This window comes from Diabrotica virgifera, chromosome 6 (assembly GCF_917563875.1).
Source record: "Diabrotica virgifera virgifera chromosome 6, PGI_DIABVI_V3a".
Classification (NCBI taxonomy): Eukaryota; Metazoa; Arthropoda; class Insecta; order Coleoptera; family Chrysomelidae; genus Diabrotica; species Diabrotica virgifera.
Genome location: NC_065448.1, coordinates 38,029,471 through 38,055,045, shown reverse-complemented (window position 1 = coordinate 38,055,045; position 25,575 = coordinate 38,029,471). Strand labels below are relative to the sequence as shown.

General features: G+C 32.8%; 1 protein-coding gene across 1 annotated transcript in view; it reads right to left on the bottom strand.

Moving 5' to 3' along the window:
• The window catches only part of LOC114333791 (uncharacterized), a 50,364-nt gene that overhangs the window by 17,264 nt on the left and 7,525 nt on the right, over positions 1–25,575 (bottom strand). Inside the window, exons 2-7 of the mRNA XM_050653986.1 lie at positions 24,978–25,154; positions 17,462–17,618; positions 14,742–14,825; positions 8,217–8,350; positions 6,264–6,400; positions 3,841–3,995 (exon numbers count right to left, since the gene is read on the bottom strand). Coding sequence (XP_050509943.1) covers positions 3,841–3,995; positions 6,264–6,400; positions 8,217–8,350; positions 14,742–14,825; positions 17,462–17,618; positions 24,978–25,154 — 844 coding nt within the window. The remainder of the gene's footprint in view (positions 1–3,840; positions 3,996–6,263; positions 6,401–8,216; positions 8,351–14,741; positions 14,826–17,461; positions 17,619–24,977; positions 25,155–25,575) is intronic.

Sequence of the window (25,575 nt, the reverse complement as noted above, 5' to 3'; positions counted from 1 at the left end):
GTTCTTAGTAGATTAATAGAACATACTTTTCAGAAAAAGTATATATTGAGAATATGCGTAATTACCATTACGAATGTGCAGAGCAGATGCTGAGTATATACTACATTACAGTACTTAAACGTTCTATGTATATACTTAGAATGTACTACCGCACTTATTTTCAGTATATACCAAGAATATACTTTTTAGAACATTCCAAGCAAGTGCTATAAACCTTATATTTATATACTTAGAATATTGGGACCGTGCAAGTTCGGCAAAGCGACCCCTATTTCTACGCTCTATACTAAAATTCGCACTTTTAATTATATAAGCCAATTATATTAGTCCTAGTTACTGGATAATTGTCAAGGCCATAGTCCAAAAAAATAATAAGAAGAAAAAATAAGATTCAGGTTATGTTGTGAAAACGTCAACAATTGTATGTAGTAAATAAAATTAGTTATTATAATGCAGGACTGCAAGCAAAATAAAATTAATTAAATTTACCTTTATATAATAATTGCATATCATATCAATATTGTGGAGCAATATATAATTTTTCTGCTTCATTGACAGAAGGTATGAAATATAAGTCAATTTGACAATTTCAATTAACAATATGAATTATTTAAGATAGTTGCAATATTTCTCCGCGACTCGCGCAGGGTCGTTTCTCGTTTCCCCTTCCAAGTACTTGCACACCGCCAATACTACCGCACATCTTTTTAGTATGTGGGAAGTATATAGGGTGAGGCAGATAAAGGGCCTATTAGACATATCTCGAGAATTAAAGGCAATTGAATTATGAAAATTGGAATAAAGGGGTTTTGAAGTCTGATCTATTTAATGAAAATATTTTTCATCTATTTGGTACTTCCGGTTATACCGGAAGTTGCTGTTAACTTCGTATTTTTAAATAGGACACCCTGTATATTTTTACATTTTTTGATTCTCCTTGATTTCTTCTTTTTTAAAATATGAGGTTTTGTAATATTATACAGGGTAGTTTAAAAGATAATTACGTTTTTTTATTCATTTCGTAGCAAATTTCACACTCTGTAGAATTGTAGTAGTTTTACATCAAAATCTCTATTTATGTTCATATGATTTCTAATATAGTCTACTATTGTTAACAGTTATTAGTATAGCTAAATTTTTAATTTTAATATACAGGGTGGGTCGAAACTCGGAATGAGTGTTTTCTGAGTTTTCTTAAATGGAACACCCTATATTTTAGTATTGTAATGAAATGATATTATATGGTACTTTTTTATTTCTTAAGCATTCCCTATACCCAACTGCTTTAATTCGAGCCTAATTGTTAATCGCAATAACAATCTTAACTACGTAGGTATTTTGATAGTTCAACCATTATTGTCAATTTTAAGTATCAGTCTAGATTAATATGTATTTATTTCCGAAAAATTATTTGTGATTGAATATTTTCACGGCCAACCTAATAAAAATTCACGGATTTTGTGTTGCAATTAATGTTTGCCTTGAATCACCAATAACTCAGAAATTAAAGCAGTTAGGTATAGGGAATGCTTAAGAAATTAAAAAATACCATAAAATCACATTTCACTACAATACTAAAATACAGGGTGTTCCATTTAAGTAAACTCAGAAAATACTCATTCCGAGTTTCGACCAACCCTGTATACTAAAATAAAAAATTTTACTATACCAATAATTCTTAACAATAATAGACCATATTAAAAATCATCTGAACATAAATAGAAAATATTATGTCAAAGTACTACAATTCTACAGGGTGTGAATATTGCTACGAAATAAATAAAAAAACGTAATTATCTTTTAACCTACCCTGTATAATATTACAAAACCATATATTTTAAGAAAAAAGAAATCGAGAAAAAACCAAAAATGTAAAAACATACAGGGTGTCCCATTTAAAAAAACGAAGTAACCATCAACTTCCGGTATAACCGGAAGTAGCAAAGAGACCAAAATATTTTGATTAAATAGTTCACACCTCAAAACCCCTGCATTCCAATTTTCATAACTTTCTTACCTTTAGTTCTCGAGATATTTCTAATAGGCCCTTTATCTGCCTCACCATGTATACCTACTTTTAAAAATATTCCAAGCAAGTGCTCTATTGCCGAGAAGTATGTTTTCAGCATCACCTAATCTCATCCTAGGTTCTACCAAGTATCATATTTACATATTCAAATTGCATACGAGAATGTAATTAGTACATTTTAAAATATTACTTAAAAAGTAAGTAGGTACATATAAATTTTAGTTATTTGTATAAATATTATATAGGTAAGTATATATTATATTCAGGTATTATGTGCATATCAAAATAAACATGCTGAATATATAAATATAATACCTAGATATAAATATGATATAATATTTAGTGAAACTAAACTATAACTAAAATTTATATATTTTGTACTTACCTACTATTTAACTAATATTGAGTTACCAAAATGAATTTAATATTTTCAAGCACCACAAACAAAATAAACAGATTATATATGTTCCTAGTCCTAGTTCCTAGTATACTTTGTCGTTCGCCTTCCTCCTAACACAGCATATCAAGCATAGATTGGATACAAATACAAATGCCTGTGCACTGTGCCCTGTGCCTGTTTAGTGTTTGTGTTTGCGTTTTTATTTTCATAAAACCTTTGTTAATTCCTATGCAGGTAGAGAAGGGTCATTTCCGTTATTCAGTTTGCAGTATTCCGATCTTTTACGATCTGGTAATGGTGTATTCTTTTACAAACAGCAATTGCATGTATCTAATAAATTCCAACGATGTTAAAATACTCATGGTAAAATCAAAATGGTAAATTCATTTCAATTATGAAAACGAATTTTTTTTCTTTAATACAAATTAATTTTTAAACTTTTTTACCATACTTACAATTAAAACAATTTTAAGAAATGAATTCGTCCGAGATACCTACATACATAAATTTTATTAATTATTCTAAAAATAATAAGTTGATAATCTATAAGGTTAACAGTATTCTTCCTATACAGACATATTCTTTTAAGATATTTTAAAAGTACATACGTACAAGTATGTTTTAAGCACATACTTTTCGGTATACTTAAGCACAGTATATTCGTTACGAGAATATTCTTTAAAGTATATGCAAAGAACATGAAATTTAGAATGTTTTTTAGGGTACATGCTATGCTTGTACTACACATGTACTAAAAAGAATATACTCTGTCGAATGTTGGTAGTATGTAGGTATATGCTTTGAACATGATGCGAACATCATCGTTACGTGGGATACACATAAAATCAGAATTTGGTGTTAGTTTTGAGAGTAAAGTGAATGGAAGACCAAATACTTATTATGTCGGGATAATCTCATGAGGTTTTTTCCTGGTTTTCCTTATGATTTACTATGGAATCACTAACACGATAATTTTACTGTCACCATTGCATGTGGTTGTCTTTTTAAAGACAGATCACATGCTATGATTTTTTTGTGACGGATATTCTTAAGTTAAAGTTGATTTCATGTAATCGAATGAACTATCTTTCAATAAAGTCGTCCCATGAATGTAACTCGTAAATATTGGCAATATCATTTTAAAGTCTTCTACTTTAAAATGTATAATACAGTATGTCTGAATTCCCGATATGAATCAGTCAGATTAAATTAAATTATTAAAATTTTTTTACTAAGCAACATAATTTGTTTAATTTATTAATATTTTGTATTTTGACAACGACGTACGTAAGTGGAACTCGAAACGTTAATAAAATCATTTTTCAAGTTAAATTGTGGCTTATTTTCCAATTAAAATAGTAAATTACATAAAGGCCTTCAGAACAATATCAAAAAATACTTATTGACTTACCGTATTTGCTTCTCATATAAATCATAAGAGTTAGTGGATCGCCAACTCTCACAGGTTCGGTTACTCTATTACCTGTGGTACCATATCCATACCGAATTTCCATGTAACATTCTGGGGGAGTCAGCGTAAACACAACAGGATTCCCTGTAGCAACTCTAAAAAATACATATTTGATAAGTTTTATATTAGTTTAATTAATAGTATACTTATTAAAATAATTAAGTTAATTAATAGTATTATTAAAAATAAATAAAACTGTCTCCAAGTTGGTTGTTAAGGTGGTTTGTCGGGGGTTTTTGGGATCGCTGACGACGAATATGACATCGGAAGTGATCTCCGGAGTACCTGGTGCCCAGAGTAGCTATTGTTTACCTCGTCTCCTGGAGTTTTCGATAATTTTGATAAATAATTAGTGAAAACTTGATACTTGGGAGTTTTTGTGCTCACTGAGAACGTATTTGATATCAAAAACGATATTCCGAGGAACCTCTACGTCATAGAGTTTCATTTGATATTTTTAAAAAAATAATACATTTTTTTAATTTGGCGCTTTAATTTCTGTGGCAGCATTGATGAATCTTTATAAAATCGATGGTACCACTGCATATGATTAGAAGGAGAGAATAGAGAAAGTAAAAATACGATCTTCCGCTTAAAATATATCTGTGGCTTGGTGCTAAAAGGGCCATTATCAATATTTTAATTTTTTGGTACAGCTTTATTTAAAATTTAATATTGACAAAACAAAACGCAAAAAATTTACATTGGCCATTTTAACACCAAGGCACAAATATGTACCAGGTACATATTTGTGCATTTTTGACTAATTTTTTAAAGAATTTGCCGAAAACTCCAGAAGACAAGGTAAACAGTAGGTACCCTGGGCACCAGGTACTCGGGATACCAATTCCGACGTCATATTCGTTTTCAGCGACCCCAAAAGCCCGCGAGTAATGATTTTTGACTAATTTTTAATGAATTTGCCGAAAACTCCAGAAGACGAGTTCAAAAATATGAATTCAAAATAGCCTATTTTGAATTCAATAATCAAATATACACAAAGAACAGTGCAGGACTTATTATGGATAATCCTCTAAGCCCATTGCTATCAGATATATTTATGAACCAACTTGAAACAACAATTTCTATACATCCCGTATTTAAACAGTTCTTATATTGGTGGAGATACGTGGATGATATACTAGTGTGATTTACAGGAACTAACAGACAACTTGACCAATTTCTATCATACATTAATTAACTTCATAGTAATATTGAGTTTACAATAGAAACAGAACAGAATAATTCCATAAACTTTCTAGATGTAACGATTACCAGACTACACAACAAACATGAGTTCTCCGTATATCTCAAACCTACCCAAACTGACACAACCATACACAATTCATCATCCCATCCTACACAACACAAATTAGCAGCCTACCATAGCATGACACATAGACTGACAGAAATTCCCTTGACAAAAAATAACTTCGAGATAGAACTAAACATCATTAAACAAATAGCAGTAAACAATGGCTATAACGAACAAACAGTTAACAAAATTTTAAACCAAAAACTCCATAAGAAGGCCCTGAAATTAGTGTATCCACCACCACAGAAAGAACCCAGTACCTTCTGCTCTCTCACATATACTGGCAAGATAACAACAAAAATAGCCAGATACATAAAAAAGAAAGGAATAACACCAGCTTTCAGAACTAACAACAACTTAAGCAAATATATTAAGAACAATAAAAGCCGAAAGAGAAAGCAACTACAGAGTGGTGTGTACAAACTAACTTGTGGTGATTGTCCGAAAACTTACATCGGTCAAACTGGCAGAACCTTTGACAAACGGATGGCAGAACACAAAAGGGCTTTCAACAATAGAAAAACAAACACTTCTACATACGCACTTCACCTTCTAGATCATAATTATTCTTTCAATGAAGAGTTCCAAATTCTGCATATTCAAAATAAAGGCCTTAAGCTATCTTTTTTAGAATCTATGGAAATTAATAAATTGAAAAATACAGATATAATTCTGAATGACCAACTCGAGACAAACAGCTCCCCACTCCTCAACCTCTTCAGTTAAAGACTTAAAAAGTCAAACACATTGTAAACTATATCACTTGAGAAAGGCACTCTGCCGAAACTGCTGTAGTCACTTAGTTGTAATAAATTTTGTGGAAGTATAGAAAACAAACGTTTTCAGTGTTTTATTGTTAGATGAAATGAACTTCCATCAAGTAACGGTCGAATCCATCAATAATTATGTTCTAGGAATCTTTTATAAAACACGTTTTACAACAAAATATATTTTCGGCGCGGTATGGTATACCGCACTTCGGTGGTTAAGGGTTTTAAATTGATTTTTATTTAAATTTTTATAACTACTATTTCTGTTATTAACTTACTCAACGTCCAGAAAGGGGAAAGTAACGGTTTTCCAGAAATCATAACCGTATTCACATGTCACCTTGAAGTGCTCGTCATATTCTTCTTCTATTAATGGATTGTATTGGACAGTGATCGTATTCCACATAAAATTCTTCTAAAATTAATAGTAAAATCAGTTACATTATATCACGAACAATGTATAATCCCACATAATTCCACAATTTGTTGTGATTTATCGAACTGTGTAGAACAAAAATTTCTTGCAAGATTATGAGACAGTTCTGTAAATTGCTAATAAATACAAAACCCTAATTTTATCTTATTTATTCGTATTTTTAGTGTATGTGCCACAACAGAAGCCGCACGTGCCAGAAAACTTAAAAGCAAATTTCAGAATGTTAAATGGTTCTAAAACTATTTTTTTGTGGCATGTGGCAATGATATTTTTTGAATGGGATTAAACCACACTTAATTATTGTAATGACATGACAATTATTTATAGGTATATATTTTTATATATTTTTTTATTTTATTTTGACGTTTCGATTTGCAATCTGGAATTTGTTTTCAAAATAATTCCGAAATGGAATTATGAAAATGTCTTTAACCGATAAATGTTGGGTTTGATTGTGGATTAATCTCATTCAAAAAATATTAGTCCAGAAACTTATTATAGTCGAAAAAACAGTAAAATTCTTTATAAAAGGTATATTTAAAATCCCTAAAATGGGCTACATCACAATCACATAACTAGTTTTCGACTGGTTTACCAATTATCATCAGTGCTTACGTGAAATGTACATGCTAACCACCAAGATATGATTTAACAAAAATATGTGGGTCAAAGCCCTGTTAAAGTAGTCCCTCAGGGAAAGATCGGTTGAAAATGCTACATTAAGCATGGATGTTTAAAATATTTTAATAATATGCCCCAGGTAACATCTGAGCTCTGGATTTGACTTGTTCACATGGTGAAAGTATGGTGGCAAGTGATTTTCAACCGATATTTCCTTGAGGGACTACTTTAACAGGGCTTTGACCCATATATTTTTGTTAAATCATATCTTGGTGGTTAGCATGGAAATTTCACGTAAGCACTGATGGTGACTGGTAAACCAGTCGAAAACTAGTTATGTGATTGTGATGTAGCCCTTTTTAGGGATTTTAAATATACCTTTTATAAAGGATTTTACTGTTTTTTTGTATTACATCGTATACAGCCAACTACAAGAAAACTTTTTCCTTGCGGATTTTTTTATTATAGTCGGTTCGCTAAACTCAGACACAACTGGCTAGTGATTTTAGTAAGTAATTTTGCCAATTTGGTAAAATTGGCAAAAAAAAAATAATAACTAAATAGTTAGTAATTTTGACAATTTTGGCAAAATTGGCCAAAAACAAAAAATTACCTACTAAAATCACTAGCCAGTTGTGTCTGAGTTTAGCGAATATATTAATAAAACCAAATTTAAATTATTGTACTCAAATTCATTCTGCAAGGAAGAGTACTGAGCAGGGAAAGCTTTGGAAGAAGAGGAATTTGAAGATCTAGTTTTCATCTATCTCCGAACTCTTGACAATTTTCAGATTTTATTGCAATATTTCATTATTTTACCTAGCGAACTATATAATATGAGGCCATGAGAGACAGAGTAGCCTAACTGATAAGAACATTACTTTACATAATCAAAGAAAATGATCTGCTAATAATGTCAGATTGTTTTAGTAATTGTATGTTGACCAAGAATTATTATTGGTCAACAATTACTAAAACAATCGGACATTGATAGCTTCTGATCATTTTCTTTCATTATTATGTAAAGTAATGTTCTTATCAGTTAGGCCACTCTGGGTCTCATGGCCTCATATTATAATGAAATACAAAATTTGTACGATATTAGTTGTCTTTTTGGGCGTTCTTTACGAGCCCACTATGATTAAATTTTAAAGATTTGACAGTAAGAACTTACTGTAGGTGTTTTCTGATTTTCATCATTGTGTGTATTCTTTCCCAATGTGCCGCATCTGTTTAGCTGGATGAAAAATTCGTAGTAGTCTCTACCGGTTCCATTGATATACATGCAGTCAGGATCATAAGCATACCCTAAAAATAAATATGACAACTTTATTAAAATTGATAGCATTACTATTGAACAAGTAATTGAAATAAAATAACTTGGACTTGCACTATTCAGCTATGAAGAAGTGAGAAATCATGTACAAATAGCAAATAGACTGGCAAGATGCCTTAATATAATTATATGGCGAAACCGACATATTAACACTAAAATGATGTCAAGAATTTATAAAGCCAGTGTAAGACCAATAATGGCATATAGGGGAACATGGGTAACAATGAGACACTTTTTTTTTGGAGCTTAGTATTTTAGAAACTAAGCTAAATAATATTTATTTTTTGAGTTTTACATGATGGTATAAGTATTTACAAATAATTTTGAATAGAATATAATGCAAAAAATGATAAATAAAGTAAATACAGAAAATATTCTATCAAAATGCCATTTGTCTCATTGTTACCCATAGCGGAGGTACAATGAGACACTATTTGAAAAGTGCAATTTTTTAGGCAAAACATTAGAAAAATAATGAAAAAAATATATCAAATGTTTAATTATTTATTATAAAACACCAGCATGAGCTAAAACTAATAATAATATAAGAAAAACGTAGATAAACATTCATTTTACTGAATATTAGAACTGAGCAAAACGTGATCCAATAATAATAAAATAAAAAAAAACATTAATTTTTCTGCCTTTCGGAAATAAATAAACTAAACCTTATTGTAATATAAGAAAAACATAAACATTAATTTTGCTGAATATTTAAATTGAACTTAATTTCAAATGAATAAAAAGCGTTTTGTTATGCCATAGTTAACAGGACATGGCAAAATCATTTTTATGTCTTTTTGGCAGCGTTGTAAGCCAAACTAAATGGCTTAAAGACTTTTAAAACCAGAGGTTGCAACTTGTTCGTTGAATGTGGAGGAAAAGTTATAATAGTAATTCAATTCTCTTGCCAATGTCTAAAACTTTCAAGTTATTTTCCTTAGCTACTCTTCTGATGCTGGATCCAGCATCTACAGCTGTACGCAATTGTTCCTTTGTCGAATTTCCTATGAGGATTTCGCGTCATTTTTTTTCAAAAATTAATTTAAAATTAAGATATAAAATAATTTACATTATGGGATACAATGCGACATGTCTCATTGTTACCCAACAAGCAATGTCTCATTGTTACCCAAACGACCTTTACAACAAAAAAAATTAATTTCAACCTAACCTTTAATCGATTCAATGAAAAAATATCTCCAATTATCAAACAATAAGGCCCTGCATATTATCCATTCGCCAAAAAATGAAAGAAAACAGGTTTTTCGTTTAAAATTCAAAAATACCTACCTTTAACAAAAAAAGAATTGGTCAAATATTAACACTCACTGCCGGTCGGAACGAAACTAAACATGTGGGATGCCTACAAACAGAAACCTTGTGGTCCTTACATAAAAGCTAAAGCGCGCATGCCAAAATTTTGACGAAAAAGTCGCATAGGTAGCCAGAAATACAGGTGTCTCATTGTTCCCCGTGTCTCATTGTTACCCATGTTCCCCTATGCATCAGAAACAAGACGCGACACAACCAAGATACGACTGATTTACAAAATTTACATTAGAACCAGGTTCCAGAAAACTCAAAAAAATTAAGAGAACAAAGGCATTGGAAGTTCTTGATTATTTTAAGAAGGTTCTGAAGAACCAGAAGCAACATGAACCAAAACCAACTTGAAGCTTCAGCAATTTGTGATGAAACTGGAAAGCTGATAACATCAGATGATTGAGATTCTTTGAATTCTGAATGAGATGATATAGGCCTGAATCCCGCGTACCAAAAAAGTTGATTATAGCAAGCTGAGAATTTGTTAATAGTTTAACGGTGTCTAGTCGGACAAACTTTGATGTATGGGAACACTGGAACAGGGGAAGTTTTAATTGTGGAACAGGTTAAAAATTTGAAACGTCAGACTACGAAAACGTCACATGTCGGACAGAACTTCCAATTGATTTGTTACCCTTTCATTAAACTCTCATGCAAAAATCAGACTGGTACCTATTTATCACCAATTGGGTATTTTAATAAATCATACGAAGAACATGTCAAGTGACAAGAATTATATTGGTGATAAATAGCAGTCTGATTTTTGCATGAGAGTTTAATGAAAGGGCAACAAATCAATTGGAAGTTCTGTCCGACAAAATATATGAAACGTTTTCGTAGTCTGACGTTCCAAATTTTAAACCTGTTCCACAATTAAAATTACCCTTGTTCCAGTGTTCCCATACATCAAAATTTGTCTGACTAGACACCGTTAAGCTATTAACAAATTTTCAGCTTGCTATTAATCAACTTTTTTTGTACGCGGGATCCAGGTTTAATACAAAAGGAACACGACATCTGTAAGCTGGCCTCGATTTGAATTTTTAAACTAAGCGATTTACCATCATACCCGGGAGATACTAAAAGCAACCGATAAAAGTTGAGAAAATGTAAAAAGTCTTGATTTTATTATTAACTAGATTGATTGTGGACGCTGGTTTTCTCATAATGTAGTTGAGTTAGGCCAAGCAGAAGTAATGGCTTTATTTGGACTAAGCATGAAAAGCTATTAGGAAACAGTAGCGATCAACAGGTAGCGAAAACGCGTTCCAAGATTGCGGCTGTAATTTTGAATATTTTTTCGAGATATTTGGCACACGTATTCGTAATATAATAAAGAATGGCGGTACAGAGCCCAATATGGAAAATATATTAATATGTGGAAATTACTCTGTAATTAAATACAATATTAAAAAAGTAACAACCTCGTTAAAAAACCAAAGCTCATCTGGCCCGGATGAAGCACCCTGTAGGGGCCCCTACCTAGGGTACAGGCGAAGCTGCTGCCTTGTAGTTAGATGCTGAACCATCAAAGGCTAGAGGAAGAAAACCTTGACAACAAATCACCCGGTCCTCCAGGTTGGGGGTTGAGGCATTGGGCTAACTCCTCAATACTCAGAAAAATGTTAAAAAGCCAAATCTACAGCCTCAGAACGGATGGAATAAAACACGACGACTTAAGCTACGAAAATGGATCAAGAATATAGGAACATGGAACGTACAGGGTCTCTCTACAAAAATCAATGAAGTAATGCATGAAACAAAGAAGCTCAATATGGACATAGTGGTGTTAACAGAAACCAAGAAAAAAGGTACAGGGTCAGAAAACTTAGGACATTACGATCATTTCTATAATAGCGGCATATCAAAAGAAAAAAGAGCACAACAAGGAGTCTCAATAATTATTCGTAAAAGCTTAAGAAGATATATCACCACTTGGGAAGCCATAGATGAAAGACTAATTAAAATAAACCTGAATATACATGGTCATAAACTAACAATAATAGGTGTATATGCAGTTAACGACGATGCACTGGTTAACAAGAAAGAAGAATTCTACGAGTAACTAAACCGAGAAATAACATCGATAGGATATACGAGGGAATTAATCTTGCTTGGAGATTTTAATGGCAGGGTCGGAAACAAACAACATTGTAAAATAGTTGGTCCTTACGGAGAAAACATAACAAATGACAATGGGACCAGACTCATCACAATATGCGAACAGAACCAGCTCCGTATTACAAATGGATTCTGTCAACATCGAGAAGTACATAAATACACCTGGGGACAGAGAACAAGGAATCTAAAATCTATAATAGATTACTTGATTGTACGCCAAAAATCAAATCTTAAAATCTACGACGTAAGAGCTTATAGAGGTGCAGTTTGTGGAAGCGATCGCCATTTCTTAAAAGCAAAAATAATGTTTTTAAGAAGATGCCAGAAGGAACAACCAGTAGTTCGCTCAGAGATGGCAGAAGATGTAAGATATAATCTTATAAGCCTCGAACAAGATAGTGTAAAAATATTGTATCAAAACGGACTGAACAGCTTGAAAACATAAATTTCAATAACATCGAAGACCACTACAATTACATTAAAGAAAGTATTCACTCTGAGGCAAAAGAAGCCCTTGGCTATTACGAAAAGAAAAACAAAAATACTCCATACTGGTGGGATGAAGAAATAGACACAGCGATAAAACAAAAGAAACAAAAGTATGAACACTATTTAAGTGCAAAAACAGATACCAATTGGTCTAATTACAAAAACCATCAAGCAAAGGTAAGACAAATGATAAGACAGAAAAAAAATCAATCCTGGGATCAGAACTTCAAAAAATAAATACGTATATAGGAGGAACCAGAAGTACAGAAAGCTGGAAACTTATTAAATCTCTTAGGACCAACGACAAGAAAAAAGATTTAATCTCACCAATTTCGTTAGAAACATGGGACATGTACTTCAGTAAACTGTTACAAGAAGATTGAAGGGAATTCAAAATAAAAGAAAATAACCAAAACATACGCGTCGAAGCATCTCCTATAAGAATCACGAAAAAGGAAGTAAAGGATATCTGTACTTCACTCAAAAACAAAAAAGCACCCGGACCTGGCAATATACCCTCAGAACTAATAAAATATGGAACTGAAAAACTATATGAACACCTAACAATACTCTTTCAAAACTGCATAAACAAAGTAGAGGTTCCAGCTGAATTTAAAACCTCTACCACTTCAACTTTACATAAAAAAGGAAACAAACAAAACTGCGACAATTATCGTGGAATAGCAGTTACTAGTACCATTAGTAAAATCTATGGAAAAATGATCAAAAATAGAATAGAAAGAGAATACACTGATATGGAGGCAGAAGAACAGGCGGGTTTTAGAGCTGGTAGATCGACCATAGACCACCTTTTTTGTATCACTCAACTTATAGAAAAAAAGGTTGCTGTAGATCAAGAAGTCCACTTTTTGTTTGTTGATCTAAAAAAGGCCTACGATAGCATCCCCCAAAACAAGTTATGGAACACTCTAAGACAAACGAACATCAACTCAAATCTCATAACAGCAGTGGAAAAACTATATGATAACGCCAGCGCCAAAGTTAAAATAGGAACGAATGTTTCCAAAGGTTTTGTAGTAGACAAAGGACTGAAGCAGGGATGCTGCCTATCGCCGACACTTTTCAAAATATATCTGGAACAAGCATTAAAACTTTGGAAGCGGAAGTGCAGCGGCATGGGTATACAATTAAATAATAACAACCTGTACACTCTATGTTTTGCTGATGATCAAATTGTAATTGCCAACGAATATGACGATCTGGAATACATGACTCGGAAATTAATCGAAGAGTACAAAAAATGGGGATTAGAAGTTAACATAGAGAAAACAATGTACATGAACATCGGTGGCAACGAACAGAATCTAGTTTTAAACGACGGACAACACATTAAATACAACAATAAATATTCTTATTTAGGAGTAGAAATCACGGACGACGGCAAATCAGATCAGGCTATAAAAAAACGAAACACTCAAGGTAGAAGGGCCATATCTCAACTAAATAGTATTATTTGGGATCAACATATATCCAAAAAAAAATAAACATCGAATATACAACACTATTATAAAGAGCATAGTAATGTATGGAAGTGACGTGTGGCAGTTAAAGACAACTACTGAAAGAACACTACAAGCCACGGAGATGGACTACTGGAGACGTGCCGCAGGAAAATCAAAACTCGAAAGAATTAATAACGAACGTATACGAGAGATTATGGGAGTCACACATACGATTGTCGAAGATATAAGAGTACAACAACTAAAGTGGTATGGACATGTGCAGAGAATGCCAGAACACCGTCTGCCAAAACAGATTCTAGATTGGTCACCACATGGAAAGAGAAAAAGAGGCCGACCCAGAAAGAGCTGGAGAGAAGGAATAGACAGAGAGATCCGAGAGAGAGGTTTAGACGAAGACCTTTGGGAAGATAGAGATGCATGGAGATATATATATATATATATATATATATATATATATATATATATATATATATATATATATATATATATATATATATATATATATATATTAAAAAAAGGAGCCTGTACCGCCATTAAGAAGAACAAAAAAATACACTTTCTTCGAATAAACTTTTTTATCCGATGCCTAGATTTTGTGTCATTTTGGAACTACTAACGAAATAAAAAATTTTAGTAGTTCCAAAATGACACAAAATCTAGGCATCGTAGAAAGTGTATTTTTTTGTTCTTCTTAATGGCGGTACAGGCTCGTTTTTTTTAAATTGTATTTAATTATAGAGTAATTTCCACATGTTAATATATTTTTCAAATTGGGCTCTGTACTGCCATTCTTTATTATATTACGAATACGTGTGCCAAATATCTCGAAAAAATATTCAAAATTACAGCCGCAATCTTGGAACTCGTTTTGGATACCTGTTGATCGCTACTGTATCACCTTAAAATCGACTTAACAAATTATTAAATATTGTCAAAAACTTACCTGCAGAATATACAAGACCTGTGAATGATCCATTAAAGCCAACACGAATTTTCATGTAATCATCCTGACACTCTGCTTCAATATCTAGAAAACGATAAGATTAACAGATTAATTTAAATTGTAAAATACTCCTTTTAATAGTATTTTTAATTTTTTTTGACATGGTCTGCTTATTGGTACCGAAACGCTACTAAAATATTTCTGGCTAAAACTGCTGAAACGATTCCAGTCTCAATGTACAAGGATGTATTAAAAAATTCTTAGGCACCACCGAAGTGAACAAAATTGGCAACATAACGCCTTTAGACCTTTCAAAAAGCTTTCTTTGCAAAACATATTGTTCTGCAAAACCATACCTTCACAGATTTTATCAAATCTCCGTAGCAACGGTACCGAAGATTCGAATCGCTATCATAGTTGTCAACTTTCAGACATATAAAGAAGAAGACGACATTTTTCAGTTGGTGAAAAAGAATAGTTAGACTGGGCCAGATTTACTGAATAAGTTGGTGTTTGGAATGACAAAAAAATAGTACAAAAGGTAGCTATGGTAGAGATGTTCTGGTGTACAAAAGTAGAGGCTCTAAACTCTGTTGAGTTTTAAGTTGAAAGCCTCTACTTTTGTAGATGTCGTTGCACATATGGAATGCGTCTTTTAATTTTGAACATCTGATTTCAATGGCAGCATTTTTTGAATCATCAAGTGTAATAAGGTGTACTAAACTCTTCAAGGCCTTTAAAATGCGTTGATTTATGTTTACATAAAAGAAAGTTAATCTATCTACTATTTATATCCTAATACCTTATACGTATACGAGGAGCTTTTAACAATAGTAGAAGACTTCTATGGAGAACTTTATAAAAGCAGACGGATGAACCAAACACAGTTAAATGATGCAATAAACAAAACAATATTAAATCAAGGCTCTGAACTCATGCCAGAAATATCTCTCAGTGAAATTAGACAAGCGATGAATAAAATGAAATCCAATAAATCACCAGGTGACGATGGAATAGCGATCGAGGCTGTGAAGAATGGCGGTGAACCTCTAATGAGAAAAATAATAGATCTCTTTAATCTACGTTTGACAAAGAAATCCATACCATCTGAATGGAATAGAGCCAAAACAATTCTTCTGCACAAAAAAGGAGAAAAAATTGATCTGGAAAATTACCGACCGATCAGTCTGTTAAACCATCTTTATAAACTTTTCACGAGAGTAATTACCACAAGATTAGACAAGAAATTAGACCTATATCAAAGTAGAGAACAAGCTGGATTCAGAGCAAACTTTGGAACCAACGATCATCTCCAAACAATAAAACAACTCATCGAAAAATCCATAGAATATAACAAGCCCTTAGTTTTAACATTTGTAGATTTCCACAAAGCATTCGACTCAGTAGAACTCGACTGTGTTATAGAAGCACTAAACGAGAGCCGCATTGATAGCCGATATTCGAGGCTAATATGTAATATATATAAAAATGCGACAAGCTCGATACAACTACACGCTAACAGCAACCAAATAAAAATCCAAAGGGGTATCCGACAAGGTGATACTTTATCACCTAAACTTTTCATATCGGCTCTAGAAAAAGCGATCAAAACCCTCGAATGGGGTGACAAAGGAATAAATGTGGACGGAGAGATGCTACACCACCTAAGCTACGCAGACGATATAGTCCTGATTGCAGACGATTTGGGACAAACAAAGAAAATGTTGGAAGAACTTAGTACAGCCTGTCATAAAATAGACTTAAAAATGAATATAACAAAAACAAAATATATGACGAACTTAGTACCAAGTAAACACCTTGAAATACAAAATGAACAAATAGAACTGGTAGACAAATATATATATCTAGGTCACGAAATTAAGATAGGTAAGGACAATCAAGCAACCGAAGTATCCAGAAGAATAATACAAGGATGGGCAGCATACGGTGCTCTTAGGAACGTTTTTAAGAGTGACATTCCAACTAATATGAAGAAAAAAGTTTTCGACCAATGCGTGCTACCGGTGATGACCTATGGTGCAGAAACATTATCGCTCACAAAGAAAAACGCACAAAAGCTAAGAGTAGCGCAGAGAAGAATGGAGCGATCAATGATAGGGGCCACTCTGCGAGACACGATTAGAAACGAAGATCTACGAGCTAAGACCAAAGTCATAGACGTCATTGAAAGAAGCTGTAACTTAAAATGGAAATGGGCTGGACACGTTGCCAGAATGAAGGACGGAAGATAAACTCGTAAACTAGTTGAATGGAGACCAAGAGCCGATAAACGTAGCAGAGGAAGACCACCAACACGATGGCAAGATGACTTACGAAGAACAACAAAAAACTGGGTACAGCAAGCACAAGATCGAACACTTTGGAGACAAACAGGGGAGGCCTATGTCCAGCAGTGGATTGAGAGAGGCTGATGATGATGATGATGATGACCTTATACGTCCTTTATCCTTTATATAAGTATAATACTTTATATGTCCTTTAGGTCCTAATACCTTATACCATATCCAAAAATTTTAAGAAATGGATTAAAAACAAAAACATTGGCTCAAAACCGATAAATAGAATATGGAACTGTGAGCAAAAAGGTCGTGCGAACTTCTTCGGATAGGATGCTTTTTATTTGCGTTCTAACTGGGAAATTTAGATAATATACACTACTCGTATATGTATAAACTTATATATGAAAGCACTAAACTTACGCTGAACTTTTGTATTATTAAATCTAAATCTCCTATATTCCCTATCCCACGTTTCATACGGATGCTGCCAATCAATGTCGTCTTCTGAGATAACTTGATTTCTTTTTCTTAAAGGCGAAACTGGAACATAATCTCCTGTATCTTCAATAAATACCACCTAAAATTAAAAAAGAATAAATTGACTTGATGTTTAAAATGGCCGAGATATTGAACAAAAACAATTCCTACATTACCAATTCCTACAAGGTCTTGCGCTCGCGTCTTTGCCGCATATTTACGTCTTCAAATCTTGATTTTAGCAGAAAAGGACATCAAAATTGTATAAAATATAATTCTCTACATGTTTGTTTATGGGTGATTCGCCAAAATAGACGGCAATTTCGAGGTAGAGAAATTTAATTTAAAACATGGTTTAGAATTAGTTCATTTTTAAATATTTTTTATAAAATGAGCTATTCAACTTTCCCATGATACCAGCAGAGATCATTTTTAAATATTTTCCGAAAAACGGAAATGTGACTTCTGAGTTGACTAAGTGTCCACGGTGTTAACGTAATTCTCTGTTAATTGAAATCTATGATCGTAACAATTAAATAAAAATTGGTATGTAATAAAACTATACAAAACACTTTCATTTTGATATAAACTACTACAGAAAAACATGAAAAATAGGTAAAATATCAATTGCGTCGGAGTTGATTTAGACCGGCCTTCGTGTTGACAAAACTTTCCAATATGTAGCCGTGTCTTCTCCGTTAAATTTCAAAAATTTAATCTGCTTTTGAACACAATCTTGGCATTTCCTTCCTATACATTCTTCAGTCTTTTCTGCGCAACATAATGATTTGTTTTCCGCTTCCACACATGAGCTCCATGTTTTCACATAAATGTGCCTACATAGACAGATGTCTCTTTTATCAACATTAGAGAAGACTACCCAAAATGGTATATTCTTACAGAAATGAGCATAGCTGCATAAAATATTACTTTCTTTCATAAAATCTTTATTTAACGATTTTGGGGTTTTCGCCTTCATTTTTCCGTCGTACTCCAGTGTATATGAGCCATTTTCTATAAAAAGAAGGTAATACTACCAAACCGACCGAAACATCTTGAGAGCTTACCCAGTAACCCTTTTCCTATATCAGACTAAATTTAAATTGTATTTTTTTAGTTTAAGAATGACCACTCATATACTTTCAACAACTCCGAGGCACGTTCGTCAACTCCGAGGCACGACTGAGCTTCGGAGTTGATGGCTTCGGTGTTGATGATTTCATACATTTTTAATTCTACTTTCTACAAATTTTAAAAATAATTCTGCTTTATTCATGTGGTGTCAAAAAAACTTTATAGCGCATACTTAAAAGAAAAACATATTAAAAAAATTAGAAAAATTAAGTTTTTACGAAGGCTTCGGTGTTGACTGTATAAAAACATACGCTTAGCTTAAGACACCTTGATAAATTTTCTATCGCTTAGCGATATCATGTTCGTCCACTTTCTTCCACAATTTGGGTTAGACTGAAGCGTTCCTCTCTTGTCAAGCTGCTTGCCATACAATATAGTGCAGTTTGGCCTAACTTTTCATATATTTTCATGAAGCCTCGGTGTTGATGCACAAAGTTGGTTACAGTTTTTAGTAGTAGATTTTTATGATTTGATTTTAAAAATGAAAGTTATTCATTTGACAGTTTTAAATTACATTGGGTTTTTAATTAATTATTGATAAAATAATCTGCACTTTTGTAACTTTTCAGTGTGTAATACTATAAAACAGATCAAAAAACAAGATGGGTTACAGCCTCGGAGTTGATATTTTGACATTAAAATTGCATAAAATGCTTGTAAAAATACTTTTTTTAAAATTAATGTTAAGTGGCGTACATTCATCTATTATATGAATTAACTTTGGCAACATAATTTGAAACACAGTATGTAAAGGACTTAAGAAAAAAGCGAGTTACACAATATGCCGCTTATTTTGGCGAACCACCCTTATGTAAATTCATGTCGTAAAGTTAATAATAAACGAAATAATTCAATAATTATACTTAAGAGATCAACTCAAGAGAAAAATTACCAAAAGATCTTTTTTGTTTAGAATGATCCATAAAATCTAAAATAATATATGCCCAGGCCGAAAAAATTTATTGTAGAATTTATAAAAAAAGTCATTATTTAATTATTAATTAACAGGCCTGGATCCCGCGTAACAAAAAAAGTTTATTAATAGCAAGCTGAAAATTTTAACGGTTTCTAGTCGGACAAACTTTGATGTATGGGAACACTGGAACAGGGGAAGTTTTAATTGTGGAACGTGATTTTCCTGGTCATCCTGACAAGTTTTTGATTGTGAAAAATATCAAGATGTTTTTAAGTTCATTCAATAGCAAACTTCATACACTGGCCGGCACGAAAAACGGGCACCCCAAAACATGGGCCATTCTTGATGTCTCGTATCTCCTAAACCTGTTGTCCGATTTAAATAATGTTTTTAATATGTTACAGCCTTATTCTTTAGCAATATCACTTTAATAATATTGTTGCTAGACAGGTACATTTTCATTGTATACTGGGTGTACCAATCAAACTGGGTATTTTTCTCAATTTTCACAACACCCTGTGGAATATTCTAGCCTTTCCTTTACAAAATATTGAAATTAAAACACGGCTATAGCCCCAGGTTTTTTAACATTCTGTTTTTTATTTATTCGCTTATGTTGGATAATAAAAAAGTTAGGGACTTTAACAACTACCCATGTTCTTTTCAATACAGGGTGTTTCTAAATAAGTGCGACAAAGTTTAACGGGTAATTGTGCATGAAAAAATAATGACCGTTTGCTTGATAAACCTATGTTCGCAAATGCTTCGTTTCCGAGATACGACATGTTGAATTTTTTCTTACAAACTAACGATTTATTTATTGCTCTAAAACCGGTTGAGATATGCAAATGAAATTTGGTAGGTTTTAAGAGGTTGTTATTCCTGCATTTTTTGACATACAACTAAGAATTTATATTCACCATTGGCGTGCATACGAGTCATATTACCTGCAAGCACGCCAATGGTGAATATAAAATTTTTAATTGTATGTCAAAAAATGCGAAATAACTACCTCTTAAAGCCTAGCAAATTTCATTTGAATATCTCAACCAGTTTTAGAACAATAAGTTAATCGTCAGATCAATAAATTAAAGAAAAACCTACCTTACACTTACTTCAAACTGCTTCAATCATACCTTAAAGAAAGGAGATATCTGGTAAAATATAGTGAAGCCTATACAAAACTCTACCCCATCCTATCTGGTGTACCTCAGGGTAGTGTGCTCGGACCGATCCTATACCTAATATATACGGCTGATTTGCCAACAAGCAACGACCTGACACTTGCAACATTCGCAGATGATACTGCTTTCCTGGCCTCTCATGGTAATCCAATAATAGCATCAGAGAGACTGCAACTACATCTGAACAAAACAAATGAATGTCTTAAACTCTGGAGAATTAGAGTAAACCCCTCAAAATCCACACACATTACATTCACTCTAAGAAGAGGTACATGTCCACAAGTTAACCTCGATCGACATCCTTTACCTCAAAAGGATGACGTAAAATATCTAGGTATTCACCTTGACAAACGACTAACTTGGACCAAACATATATGGACAAAAAGACTTCAACTGGGAATTTTATACAGAAAACTTTACTGGATGTTGGGAAAAAACTCTCACCTATCGATCGATAACAAACTGCTTATATACAAAACAATAATAAAACCCATTTGGACATATGGTTCGCAGCTCTGGGGATCAGCTAGCAAATCTAATATTATGAAAATACAAAGATTTCAATCCAAAACTTTAAGAACAATCGTTATTGCCCCTTGGTACATCCAGAATGACGCAATACATAAGGATCTTCAGGTACTATCATTCTCCGAAGAGTGCAAAAAAATCTTCTGAACAATATCAAAATAGGTTGCGGGTACATCCTAACACCTTGGCACACAATCTTCTCAACAACCAACAAGCGAAGAGATTGAAGCGATATGATCCCTTGGAACTACCTAACCGATCCTGACAGAGCCTACAGCAGAGGAAGCTGCTACGCCTTCAACAGCGTCCTGCCATTGTGTTCTATGCCAGTTTTAGTTTTCGTGCTCGCGTATCAGTGTATGTGCGCATCTCACCGGTAAACAAGCTAATGTGTGTGTCGTGATGCTTTGGTCACTGGACCTTACATCTCTCTGTCATTGTAAAGACAAACAATGTTACTTATTGTTTTCATTGTAAAACAGATTGTAAAAAATCTTGGATGTTAATAAAAAAAGTTTATAAGACAAAATTCAACATCCCGTATCTTCGAAACGAAGCATTTGCAGACATAGGTTTATCAAGCAAACGGTCATTATTTTTGCATGCAGAATTACCCCTTAAAGCTTGTCGCACTTATTTAGAAGCACCCTGTATTGAAAAGAACATGGGTAGTTGTTAAAGTCCCTAACTTTTTTATTATCCAACATAAGCGAATGGATAAAAAAGAGAATGTTAAGAAAATCTGGGGTTATAGTTGGGTTTTTAATTTCAATATTTTATAAATTCTAGAATATTTCATAGGGTGTTGTGAAAATTCAGAAAAAAAAACCAGTTTGATTGGTATACCCGGTATACAATGAAAATTTACCTGTCTAGCAACAATATTCTTACAGCGATATTGTTAAAGAATAATGCTATAACATATTAAAACAACTACTTAAATCGGACAACTGGTTTAGGAGATACGAGACATCAAAAATGACTCATTTTTTGGGGTGCCCGTTTTTTCGTGCCGGTCAGTGTATAATACCGGATGTCCACTTATATTTTCCCCCATTTTAACTGCCTATAACTTATAAACGGCTCAAGATATAAATATGCCGTTTTCGCTGAAATGTTTTATTTTAGTAAACGTTTTGTCTGAATGGATTAAATTTTTTATATCGTTTTCAAATACGAAAATAAAAATGGCGGATTTTTGAAAAAAAAGTTGTTGACTTTTTTTTAATGGAACACCCAGTATATTTTTTTGTATATTGAAAGAAATGTCATTCACCTATACAGCGGTGTAAAGTTTTTCAAAATCGGTTGTCACATCACTGAGTAATTAATTTTTAAAATGAGAGGTGCAACGTGGATATCACATAACTAAATATCATAACGAAGCAAATTGATATTGTTATGTGATTTCCACATTGCATCTCTCATTTTAAAAATTAATTACTCATTCATTTGACAACCGATTTTAAAAAATTTTATATCGCTGGATAGGTAAATGACCGTTTTTTTCAAGTTACAAAAAAATATACTGGGTGTTTTAATAAAAAAAGTCAACATCTTTTTTTTTAAATCCGCTATTTTTTATTGAATAGCGATATAAAAAAAATGATCACTTACCTAAAAACTTGAAAAAACGGTAATTTACCTATCCAGCGATATACAATTTTATAAAATCGGTTGTCAAATGACTGAGAAATTAATTTTTAAAATGAGAGATGCAATCTGGAAATCACATAACATAATATATTGTAGCAAAACAATGAGTCACCGGCCGCAAGGCGTAAGCCGAGAAAAGTCTAGATCGAAGCACGCTATACGTGGAACCGATGCGCGGTTGTTGGAAGGTCACACGATAGTCGGAGAGCTGGCTTAGCCCGGAATGATCGAGAATAACGACTAGGATATATAAGGCATAATTTTTGTGAATAGAGTTTAGTCTTAAGCTAAAGTTTGTAAAGTAAACTTGTATAAATAAATAATAAAGTCGTAAATAAATACCCGAACGCTCGTTTTTGTTACAATATCAATGTGCTTAGTTATGTTATTTATGTATGCGATATCCACGTTGCACCTCTCATTTTAAAAATTAATTACTCAGTGATTTGACAACGGATTTTAAAAAACTTTATATCGCTGGATAGGTAAATGACCTTTCTTTCAATTTACAAAAAAATATACTGGGTGTTCTATTAAAAAAAAAGTCAACAATGTTTTTTTCAAAAATCCGCCATTTTTGTTTTCGTATTTAAAAGCGATATAAAAAATTCAATCCATTCCGACAAAACTTTTAATAAAATAAAACATTTCAGCGAAAACGGCATATTTCTATCTTGAGGCGTTTAGAAGTTATAGGCAGTTAAAATGGGGGAAATATAAGTGGACACCCGGTATAAGGCAAAATGTTTTTCCGAGAAATATGTTGAGCATTTTATTAAGTCCGAGATGTAGAATATGTCAAATGACAGGAATTAAATTGATGGTGACTGTCAAACTAACGTCAGAACGTGTATGTATCAATCTGTAAATTGGTGCCGAAATTTGTAATTAGTACTGTAAATACTAGTTATTAAAATTAGTTTTCGCTCAAATAGTGACTAATAACAATTGTGTTACGTGGTAATCATCAAGAACAAGCTGTAACTTCAGTAAGAGATGTTTTGCTTAATAATCTTCCAACTTAAACACATTCAGTGTCAAACTATCAATAGTTTTTCACTGTTGCTATCCCGTCGCCATCCCATCGAACGCCAACAGTTAGGCAACCAGTATTGCAGTGATTTATCCAAGGTTATCACTTATTTCCAGACATCCAAAGCGTAATACATATAAACAAATTCAAGTTACTTTTGACTACATGAGTAACAATTTAAATCAATGTTCCTCCACTGTTAGCATCACCATGTCTGGACCCAATTCTTCCAGTAATCTTACTAGTTCATATGCAATTACTATGACTAAACAACGTCCGAAGTATCCCAAGAAGACCGAAGCAATTTCATAATTAGTTGTACGTCTCTATAGTATCCAATGATTGTATATTCAATTTTTTTTCTTCATAATTTTTACCTAATGTTATTTAAGATTTAGAAATTAACTAGTTTTAAGTCCTTATTGTAATTAATTATTGTATAACCAATATTGTTTGTGTCAATGGCCATCGCTGCCGTGACACATAAATTTAAATAAAAAAAAATTGGTGGTAAATAGCAATCTAATTTTTGCATGAGAGTTTAATGAAAGGGTAAAGAATCAATTGGAAGTTCTGTCCGACAAAATACATGGCACGTTTTCGTAGTTTGACGTTCGAAACCTGTAACTTATTCCACAATTAAAACTTCCCCTGTTCCAGTGTTCCCGTATATCAAAGTTTGTCCGAATAAACACCGCTAAGCTATTGACAAATTTTCAGCTTGCTATTAATAAACTTGTTTTTGGCACGCGGGATCCAGACGTATAATTATAGTCGGGACAGAATTATATCGAGCACGCTTTGTTTTTTATAATTTTTAACATATTAAATTACATATCAAATAATAAATTTTTATCCATTAAACAGATCGATGCAGGTCGTCCTTATACCTATCGGATCTTAGACAATTAGTGACAAGGTAAATACATGGACATGACAAGGACATAAAGAAGCAGTTAGTAATATTTCCCTATCTAACCCTAGGTATTATATTGATATGAAACTTACTGGCTCTGGAGAATTAGCTTGAAGATTTAACGCCTCTCTTGAGTGATTTGTGTGTTCTGATGACACCTTTCCTTTTTCATGACTACCAGGATGGTCTCCAACACTTGTGCTGCTACTACTGCTTACGCTGTATTCCACTGATGCTGTTGTATCTTCATATGACTGACAGTGGCACATCTATAAGTAAAAGTATTTAGAGTAATGTCCAGTTCACATTGTTCCAGTCCAACATTCCAGTAGAGCGGTGGAATTCCACTGGAACAATGTGAACCTGCACTGAAATGAACTAGGTATTCCAGTGTAGACCAGGAAGGATCTGTTTTTAGGTGGATGTGAGAGGTGGCATTCGGATTTTTGCGGATAAAGTTAAGTGAAAACTTCGTTAATAATAATTGACTTATGCTCCTTCTTAAAAATATGCCCGGAACATTAATAACAAAAATTAAATATTTAAAAATTTCAAAAAATTTCGTTTTTTTTTCTACTTTCTTTGCTTATAACTTTAAAACGATTCATTTTGGAACAAAGTCGTATAGGAATAAAACAAAGATAATTAAATTTTCTATCAGCTACGATTAGTTAAAAATGTCTTAATTTA